Source organism: Solanum tuberosum, unplaced genomic scaffold (assembly GCF_000226075.1).
Source record: "Solanum tuberosum cultivar DM 1-3 516 R44 unplaced genomic scaffold, SolTub_3.0 scf00850, whole genome shotgun sequence".
Taxonomy (NCBI): domain Eukaryota; kingdom Viridiplantae; phylum Streptophyta; class Magnoliopsida; order Solanales; family Solanaceae; genus Solanum; species Solanum tuberosum.
Window position 1 is genome coordinate 63,934 of NW_006239775.1, and position 10,802 is coordinate 74,735.

Sequence of the window (10,802 nt, forward strand, 5' to 3'; positions counted from 1 at the left end):
TTTTTTTATTAAAGAGTTTGAGTTAGTATACGCTTACACTGTGATTTCTAACATGTTTATGTTAAAAGAAGTGAGCACCCACAACCTTTAAATCCTGGATCCGCCACTGTTCGTGGGGTAACATTCTTTTCTATCCTCTATACCTAAGAAACTAGGAAAATAATGAATCGCCATTTCATCTAAAAACTTAAGCTGTTAGAGAGAGCACACTTTTATTATTTAATTATATTCTCAACATTCACTCACTACAGTTTAATTTTTGCACGTCTTTGTAGGTTTATTGGATTTGATTTCCGGTGAGGACTCAAGGCTTTTATCTACATATACTTTTAATTCTCCATTGATTTCTCATTCTAAAATATTTGCACTTTAATCTATCCAGATATCAGTAATGGGCTGCTTCTGTTTTTCATGTGTAAGCTCCTATATATCCTTTTAGCAATCTATATGTTATTTGGATGGACACAGATTAACATTTCATTGATCATGTGTTTTATCATCTCTATGGTTCGTTATAACTTCTCAAACGTGCAGTGCATTTGGGAGCAAAATTTGTAATAGGCCTTCCGCTGGTAATTGCATTTCTGGTGTACAAATTCAAAAGGAGGCATTTGTCAATGTACGATACGATTGAAGGCTTTTTGCAAACACAAAACAATTTCATGCCAATCAGATACAATTACTCCAACATAAAGAGAATGACAAGAGGGTTCAAAGAGAAATTAGGTGAGGGGGGTTACGGAACTGTGTACAAAGGAAAGCTTCAAAGTGGAAGAGATGCAGCAGTGAAGATGTTGAGCAAGCCTAAAGCCGGTGGGCAAGATTTCATGAATGAAGTAGCTACCATCGGAAGGATTCATCATGTCAACGTGGTTGGACTCGTGGGGTATTGTGTTGAGGGAATAAAGCGTGCTCTTGTATACGACTTCATGCCCAATGGATCACTTGATAAGTACATCAGCACGAGTCAAGAAGGAAGTCCTCTGTTAAGTTGGCAGAGGAAGTATGACATTATTCTTGGAGTGGCTCGAGGAATTGGGTATTTGCATCGAGGCTGTGATGTACGAATTTTGCATTTTGACATCAAACCACACAACATTCTTTTGGATGAGAATTTCATTCCAAAGATTTCTGACTTTGGGCTTGCGAAATTATATCCAACAGATAAGAGCATTGTGACTCTCACAGCTGCTCGTGGAACGATTGGATATGTTGCTCCAGAGTTGATCAGCAGAAGCATTGGAGCAATCTCGTACAAAGCTGATGTTTACAGCTTCGGAATGCTGCTAATGGAAATGTTGGACTTGAAGAGAAATGAAGTTGCAAATGAAGAGAATTCCAGTCAATACTTTCCTTATTATATTTACGATAAGTTCAATAAGGGGAAAGAGATTGTGGTGGATGAAGGAGCGAACGATGATGAAAAGAAGATTGCTAGGAAGCTGAGTTTGATTGCATTATGGTGTATACAAACAAATCCGATACAACGCCCTTCAATGAGTAAAGTAGTAGAAATGCTTGAAGGCGAAGTCGAAGTGCTACAAGTACCTCCTCAGCCTCTTTAATCTCAACCGATTGTCCATCAGATCATGGGAAGTTCTATGACATTTTCATCTGATTCAATAGCTTTGTTGGATAATTCCATTGAGGTAGACATTTAAGCTGATTGATTATAGTTGATGCAATGTTTATGTAAAATAAACATAGCCAATCCAACAATGTTTGGGACAAAGAATCGTATTGTTATTGTTGTACTAGTTATATTACAGACATAATACATAAAAATGCCATTTAATTTGGCCTCAACTCACATTTATGCGTAGAAACTTAAACATATATAAAGTTGAACAAATAGACACACGCATCCTGCGTGGCATCCTTACAAGGAAACTTGAATCCTACAAAAACCGAACCGAACTGAATTATTTCGGTCTGGTGTTCGGTACACCTATGCAAGAACCGAAAACCGAAAAAAATCGAAACTGAACCGAATTTACCGAATGTCCAGCCCTATGAGTCCTACATGACATAATACATGTAGGACATCACATAGGACCCAAATTGTCATGTAGGACGCATGTGTCTTTGTTCAACTTTACACAAGTTCAAGTGTATTCTTGTGCACACCCTAAGTTGGAGGACACAGAGGCGTATCTAGAGGGGGTGCCGTGGGTTCACGTGAACCCATGCTCCCCTCTCTAGATCATATATAGTAGTGTCAATATTTTTTTAAAAAATATTTAAATATAGATGTGTGAACCCATGTTCAAAGTATCATATAATAATACGATGATGATGATTGGGGTGCACCTATCTATGTGAGGATAGAAATTTAAATTTTATATCTATGTTGTCTTTTTGAGTAACACCTCTTCAAGTGGTTCTCAGTTATACTTTTGACGTTTCAACTAATTTTGCTTTTTTTCCCCTTTAATCTTTCAAAATTTTCAAGTGTGTTACATTGCAAATTCCTAAAAAATTTAGCACTGTAAATTTTTTATGTAATTAAATCAAATGTGTATATTAAAATTTAAAACTAGTAGTATTATATATTTTGGACCTATAAGTTTTAAAATTTAATGGTTCATATTAATAATCAAAAAGTCAAATCGATCAAATTTATATTTAAGATACATTTTTTCATAATCGTGCACCCATCTAGCCAAAATCCTGGATACGCCTCTGGGAGGACATAAATATAAAAGGCATATTCATGTATTATGCCTATAAATAAATATATAAAGTCACGACTGTTCAACACAAATACACAATTTGAGCAAAAGGTGTGTTTGGCATATGGGGGAAACATGACATTTCCATCTCCCTCACTAATAAATTGGTAAACCGTCAAAGTCTTCCTCTTGAGGGACCTTCATCAAATTGCAACTTCCCCATCAAGGACCAAACACAAGTCTTCCATTGGCTTGGGACCCAAAGGAGTAATATTGGTAATGAAAAGTCCACAAAGCTTCAACTTGCTAGATGGTTTAATTGCATTTTTACTCTTATATATGATAACAGCAATTATTGTGAAGTCTCAGCTGAACCTGAGTAATACACAAATGTCTAAAGGAAACTGTCAGCTTAAATACTTTACATTAATCCTTCAAATCATCTTTCTGCAAACATGCCATGCTCGGAAGAGCAAACACTACTGTCCTCCTTCTGCTTGTGGCGATATCCGTAACATAAGCTACCCTTTTCGTTTAAACACCGATCCAGAATATTGCGGAGATGATAAAAAAATTGAATTAGCTTGTGAAGGTAACCAAACAGTTATATGGCTATTCTCCAAAAAGTTGCACGTTCAAGGCATCGGCTATGATAATCGGACAATTCACCTGGTTGATCCGACTTTACAAACACAAGAACAAGATGATCTATGTTCTTTCAGACCTCAGCTTAATTTCAACCAATACAATAGAATCTTTCAATCATATACGTATACTAATGAATATTATAAAACAATAGCTGAGCCCATCTTCATGTTCAACTGTCCGTTTGCTGTTAATAATTCTTCGACATTTGTGGAAATTAGTGGCTGCAAATTAAGCAGATACACTTATTTAAAGATTGGAGAAATGAATGTCTCTGAAGTGAGTGATGGATGCAGAGCGGAGTTTATAGGCTTAACCTCATGGCCTAATATTAAAGATGCAGAGAACAACATTTCCCTTTCTGATTTTCATCAAGCAATCCTTTATGGCTTTGAGCTCTATTATCCGCGTTTCGGAAAAAGGATAAGTAACGACTTCAACTATATATGATTTTCTCCTTTATTAGGAAAACAATGGATTCACTCACTACAATTTGATTTCTTCATGTCTTTGTAGGTGTTGCTTTAATGATTCTCTGTGAGTACTCAAACTTTTCTCTACATATGCTTTTAATTCTCCATTGATCTCTCATTCTAAATATTTTGCACTTTAATCAAACCAGGGAGCAGTCAGTTGCTACTTCTGCTTTTCCTGAGTAAGCTCTTATTACTTATATATCCCTTCATTAAGCTGTATGTTATTTGGCTGCACAAAACTTATCATTCCATTGATCATGTGTTTAAATGGCCTCACTGGCATAAAAGTGAGCACGACACAAAAATTCGAAAACTAATTTCTTCGAATCCTTTATACGTCATGATGATATAAGTAAAGCTTGTGTACCTTATAGTGTTAAGTATAGAAAGCTGTTAATAGCAATATTTCTGAAAACATAGCCTTCTATCTCCTTATCATTTCTATGTTTTGTTGGCCTAAGGGGAAGTTACTTTCTATGATTTCTCAAACGTGCAGTGCATTTGGTAGCAAAATTTGTGATCGGCCTTCCGTTGGTAATTGCATTTCTCGTGTACAAATTCAAAAGGAGGCATTTGTCAATGTACGATACGATTGAAGGCTTTCTGCAAACACAAAATAATTTCATGCCAATCAGATATAATTACTCCAACATAAAGAGAATGACAAGAGGATTCAAAGAGAAATTAGGCGAGGGAGGTTACGGAACTGTGTACAAAGGAAAGCTTCAAAGTGGAAGAGATGCAGCAGTGAAGATGTTGAGCAAGCCTAAAGCTGATGGGCAAGATTTCATGAATGAAGTAGCTACCATTGGAAGGATTCATCATGTCAATGTGGTTGGACTCGTGGGGTATTGCGTTGAGGGAACAAAGCGTGCTCTTGTATACGACTTCATGCCCAATGGATCACTTGATAAGTACATCAGCACGAGTCAAGAAGGAAGTCCTCTGTTAAGTTGGCAGAGGAAGTATGACATTATTCTTGGAGTGGCTCGAGGAATTGGGTATTTGCATCGAGGCTGTGATGTACGAATTTTGCATTTTGACATCAAACCACACAACATTCTTTTGGATGAGAATTTCATTCCAAAGATTTCTGACTTTGGGCTTGCGAAATTATATCCAACAGATAAGAGCATTGTGACTCTCACAGCTGCTCGTGGAACGATTGGATATGTTGCTCCAGAGTTGATCAGCAGAAGCATTGGAGCAATCTCGTACAAAGCTGATGTTTACAGCTTCGGAATGCTGCTAATGGAAATGTTGGACTTGAAGAGAAATGAAGTTGCAAATGAAGAGAATTCCAGCCAATACTTTCCTTATAATATTTACGATAAGTTCAACAAAGGGAAAGAGATTGTGGTGGATGAAGAAGCGAATGATGATGAAAAGAAGATTGCTAGGAAGCTGAGTTTGGTTGCATTATGGTGTATACAAACAAATCCGATACAACGCCCTTCAATGAGTAAAGTGGTAGAAATGCTTGAAGGCGAAGTTGAAGTGCTAGAAGTACCTCCTCTGCCTCTTCAATCACAACCGATTGTCCATCAGATCATGGGAGGTTCTACGACATTTTCGTCTGATTCAATAGCTTTGTTAGATAATCCCGTTGAGGTAGACATTTATGCTGATTGATTATAGTTGATGTAATGTTTATGTGAAATAAACATAGCCAACCAAACAATGTTTGGGACAAAGAATCGTATTGTTATTGTTGCACTAGTTATATTATAGACATAATACATAAAAATGCCCTTAATTTGGCCTCTGCGTAGAAACTTAAACATGTATAAAAATTGAACAAATAGACATACGCATCATACGTAGCATCTTACATGGAAATTTGAATCCTACATGGTGTTTTATGTTTTTCTCATTATTTCAACCTCAATATATTTTGAAGACATAATTGGATGTAGACTTCTAGCCAAATTTAATGCAAAGTAACGACTTGTGTGATTGTTTGTTTTAGAAAATTTAGGCACATTTAAAGAAGGTGACTTTATAGGTAATAAAAACTTTTACGAGTGCGTAGAGAGGGTATCTATAAGACTATAATTAAGTAGATTAAAAGAATAGTTAATGGTCGAAAAATATTTGAATTAGAGGTTTTTAAGTCAATATCATACCTTAGTTATCAAATGTTTCATTTTTTTTTTATCGTAACATCATCATCAATGTATTAAAACACATCGTAACTATCAGTTATTCATGTTTACTATTTGGATTAATCACTATCTTTTGAATAGCAAAAGGGAACAACAGATAGTTGATGTGTGTCTTTTTAGTACATGGATGATGATAGTTTAGATAGGAAAAAGAAAATAGATGATATCTAGGATAAGAAACTTGCGAAAAAAGTGATAATTCAAGTATGTTTTGTATCATTATCTTTAAAAAGAACTGTTTTTAGGTAAATTTGTAAAAAAATCTCGTATGTATATTTTTAGTTTTTTTCTTAAATTTTGTGTCAATGCAAATTATATCATATAAATTGATGCAAATAAAGTACGTAAATAGTACATTGTAAATAGATTATTGGGTGCTCAACTTGGTTGTGAGCTGGTTGAGTACGTGTTGTATATTATTTTATGGCTTTATTATATTTATATAAAAACAATTTTTTTAGATATAGACGTTTGATTTATATAAATCACTGCGATTTTATACAAATCAAATGTCTGCGATCTATACAAATCAATGCTTCATAGCAAATATAAGCGCAAATATCAAAACTGTAGCTATAAGGCGCTAATATGATTTTTATGTATGTTATAAAATTTACTCATATATAAATATATATACATATATATAACGAATCTATTAAGTATTAACGTGTCGTAATTGATTACGCACACATATTAAATTAGTCATAAAATACTTTATTATTAAGAAAAAGACAAAAAGGGTGTGTCAACCTCAGCATGGGGAATGACTTTTATTTTCAGAAGATCAAAAAATGGTATGCGTGATCCATGAGATCATTTGGCGAGGTGCACTCCTCAGCATGGGGATTAGGGATCTTTTTTTTCTAGAAATAAAAACGAGTATGTAAATTATTTTTTTTGGTCTAGTTTGGTAGATAATAAAAAATATAATTGAAAATTTATTATCTTATATATTATTTCGAATCTTATGATTCTACCTTTAATAAAAAAATAAAATTGAAAACTAGATCGTTTTACGCTGTATTTTTGTATTCAGTTTCTGAAATTCATGATCCGAATGTCTCAACAATACTGTGATATGCCCTATTTATAATACAATACTTTTTCAACTTTTATTTGTGTTTTTCTAGCTCTTTCTTGAAGAAAGTAAATATAATTAGAAAAAATTCTTTTGGCAGAAAATTTTGCTAGAATGGTATCTTACCTATGTTATTTTATTTTTTTGAACATTTTTACTCTTTTAATTAAATTTTTTTAAAAAAAATCAGTATATTTTAAAATAAAAAAATATTATAAATTTTTAAAATTTCTTGCCAAATTCTATCAGAAATGCAAAGTTAAGATGTTTAGGTTGTAGCAACTATTAACAAGAGATATAATAGCCCTTGCACTTTTTTGGCAAAATTTTAATTGTTAAGCAAGTGTGGTCCTTCTTTTGCCATAATTTTGATACTAATATTAATTATGGTGATATTAATAACTTCCTAACCTCTTGGTTTGGCTGAATAACTCCCAAAAAAAAAAAAAGGGTTGGTGTAAGGCCAGATTTGATAATATCCACATGTTTGTGAGAGTGATTGTTAGTGTAACATTTTATTAAGTATAAAGTATAAAATTTGCAACAATTTGGACGCTAATTGTATTTTATCTCAAAAGTTTTTCAAATTATAATAATTTTGATTTTTTTTAGAACTTGCGAATACATTATTTCTTCGCCCAGACATAACAAACGATACATAAGTTATGTATCATATACATAATTATAAATTATAAATTAGATTCATACCAATTTAGGTTTGAAATAATTAGAGTTATGTATCAGTAATAATATTTGTACCAAATACATTGTACACAAATAAAGTTATAATGTATCTAATAGAGCTGGAGTGATGTATACGAATGATAAGAGAGAAAAAAAAAAGAGATTTTTTTATAATTAATTTAATGATAGAAATTCTTAAAAATTATATTATCTAAGTCGTTTAATTATTTAATTTTCCTTTTAATATTATATTAAAGTGCATACTTTAATTCTTTGTGCTGCATTTTCTACAAGAACATTAGGCATTGTGTACCTAATTACTTTTGGAATCAATGCTCATTAGGCTTAATTGCCCATTTTGTTTAATGGCAGATCTTGGTAATGGTCAACCATCACCATTACTTCTCTATTGAAATCCATTATTCACTAATCTTAATTCATTCATTATTCCACTTCTTTATATCTCGTAACTCATTTTTAGGTTATTCATGGATATTACTCCCTCTGTCCCAATTTATGTGACACATTTCGAATTTTGAGATTCAAACAAGTCTATCTTTGACCGTAAATTTTTCCTATATCTTTTAAATATTTTGAATTATCAATTGTTGAGACTTATAGTATTTTTTATATAGTTTACAAATATATAAAATTCATTTTTAATAAATTGAAAATTTCATGAGCAAATTCTCGGTCAAATTTAAATTGTTTGACTCTCGAAAAGCGAAATGTATCACATAAATTGGGACAGAGGGAGTAGTTATTATTCCGTATTGAGATAAGTGTTTAAAAACACACTTAAATTATCTTTTATAGTTTCATACCTAAATTATTGAGAGTGAAAGTTTCATACTTAAACTATCACTTATTAGTTTGAAAAACACATCCCTATGTTTTTATTATTACACTCTTTTCATGGTATATGTATTACGCTTTCTCTTTTATTTAAAAAAAATTGTCAAATCACACTCTACATGGACAAAATATTTCACCTTAACAAAAATTAAATAAATTATTAGTAATAGTTAAAGTTAAAGATTAAAGAATTATTATCCACAACAAATAATATTTTTTATTAAATAAAATGTAAAATATTTTTGTTATTCCACTCCATCACTTCCTCTCTCTCACCGTACCCCCCCTCCCCCCATTTTTATTTTTTTGTTTGAATTTCTTTTATAAAAGTATTTAATTTCCTCTCCTTCCAATAATAATTTAGATTTAATTTTATTTAAAAAATAATAATAACTCCAAATTTTTTTTCTAGTTTTATGTTAAATATATACATATTTTTAGGAAAGTATTTCTTATTACTTGCTGCCACAAAACTTTTTTTAAAATAATTTTTTTATTAATGTTATATTCAGTACATAGGTAGAAAAAAATTCCATAAAATAGAAGTACATATTTAACACAAAACGACGAAAATGTAAAATAAATAAATAAATTAGGAGCGGAGGATAAAATAGGGTGGGGTATAATTTTTATTTTTTAAAAATAAAATAATATCAATTTTGTTTGGGAATGAGTGGGTGGTTTGGGAGGGGGGTTAGGGGGAGGAGGGCACTGGAGTGGGGTAAGAAAATAATTAATTTTTTTGGGTATAGTAATACTTTAATCTTCATTTTTTAATTAATATTAATAGTTTATTATTTAATTTTTGTCAATATAAAATATTTTATTCATGTTTTCTTTTAAAAAGAGAGAGAGAGAGTACTGTTACGCTTACGAGGCGAGAGTATTTATTGTTGTTACAATGATTAAATTATATTAAATATAGAAAATTATAAATTTATCAGTATATTAAAATTTAAATAATATTAATAGGATGACCCATTTGTGATTTATGGTATTAGGCATGGACCACTATTTAAGTTACAAAGGCTCCAAATTTAAGGTAGGTAAAATTGATGCTTAAAATTAAATTTTAATAAAATGCTTGAAAACATTTTTGTAAAAAAAAATATTCAAGAGAATTGTAGTTTTATTATAATACTAGATATAGGACCCCGTGCCAGCACGGGGCCCAATATATACATTTTTTTATTTTAATTTATGTTATATTATGAAATTTGAGAAGTTATTGAAAATTTTTAATTATTGTAATTTATAGTTTCTTTTTCGTGAATTTCAAACAATATATGTTGTTAATTGATAGAATACTTTTAATGTAATTATTTTTAAAAAATATGTGTGACTCTCCATGTCCCAATTTATGTGGCACATGTAAAGTTTTGACAATTAACCAAAATTTTTAATACATTTTAAAAAAAATATTTTTAAGTCATTAAATTTTAAGTAATTTAAATTGTTGTATTATTTATTACAATTTATAATACTTTTAAAGTAGTTGAAATATTGTACTATTTATTATGATTTATAAGACTTTTTTTAAAAATTTATGTCATATTATGGAATTTGAGAAGTTATTGAAATTTTTATATGAATTTTAAAATAGGGAGAAGGGACGGATTTACCCCGTACTTTAATAAATGGTACGTATATGCCCTCCGTTATACTTTGCGTCCATATAAGCCCCTTCCGTCCAATTATAGGTACACATATACCCCTCTCACTAACGGATCCCTAATTGCTTACACGTGTCTTATTCCTATTGAACTACCCGTTTGACCCTTTTTTTAACCCATAACCCAACTATCCACCCCATAACCCAATATCCACCCAATTTCTTAGAACAAAGTTCAACAATCACCAGAAAACAGAGCACAAGTACTCAAAAAGCACAAATTTGGCAAGAACTCAAACACCGTAATTATAAAAAGAATACAAAACAATGAGACACGTAGAAGGAGAGAACTGATACACAAAAAGCCAAAAAAAGAGGGCTCTGTTTTTCACAAAAAATTCCATATTCCTCTGAAATTAAGCAAAACACAAAAACAAAAACAAAAATATTACCGACAAAAATTAACCCCATGCTTTGTCAACAACAAAACAAGACTATGATCTCTCACAAACACGCCTTTTTAATTCAAACCAAATTCATCTATCTCTATATCTTCACCAAAAAAAAATTACACAGAGAAACCAGAAAAATCTTGAACCCAGCAAAAACTTTTAT

General features: G+C 31.5%; 2 protein-coding genes across 4 annotated transcripts in view; both read left to right on the plus strand.

Moving 5' to 3' along the window:
- The window catches only part of LOC102603956 (probable receptor-like protein kinase At5g39020), a 7,053-nt gene extending 1,566 nt beyond the window's left edge, over positions 1 to 5,487 (plus strand). Inside the window, exons 2-5 of one of the 2 annotated variants that reach the window (XM_006367616.2) lie at positions 3,265 to 3,744; positions 3,834 to 3,854; positions 3,940 to 3,972; positions 4,290 to 5,487. In XM_006367616.2, coding sequence (XP_006367678.2) covers positions 3,486 to 3,744; positions 3,834 to 3,854; positions 3,940 to 3,972; positions 4,290 to 5,425 — 1,449 coding nt within the window. In that variant the 5' untranslated portion in view covers positions 3,265 to 3,485 and the 3' untranslated portion in view covers positions 5,426 to 5,487. The remainder of the gene's footprint in view (positions 1 to 3,264; positions 3,745 to 3,833; positions 3,855 to 3,939; positions 3,973 to 4,289) is intronic. The other variant, XM_015305577.1, reaches the window with a different exon arrangement.
- Positions 1 to 5,696, plus strand: part of LOC102603620 (glycerophosphodiester phosphodiesterase protein kinase domain-containing GDPDL2-like) — a 7,229-nt gene extending 1,533 nt beyond the window's left edge. Inside the window, exons 2-5 of one of the 2 annotated variants that reach the window (XM_015305579.1) lie at positions 275 to 296; positions 383 to 415; positions 535 to 1,601; positions 5,509 to 5,696. In XM_015305579.1, the coding sequence (XP_015161065.1) occupies positions 275 to 296; positions 383 to 415; positions 535 to 1,565 (1,086 nt within the window). In that variant the 3' untranslated portion in view covers positions 1,566 to 1,601; positions 5,509 to 5,696. Of the gene's footprint in view, positions 1 to 274; positions 297 to 382; positions 416 to 534; positions 1,802 to 5,508 lie in introns of those variants that run through there. The other variant, XM_015305578.1, reaches the window with a different exon arrangement.
- The last annotated feature ends 5,106 nt before the right edge of the window (positions 5,697 to 10,802 follow it).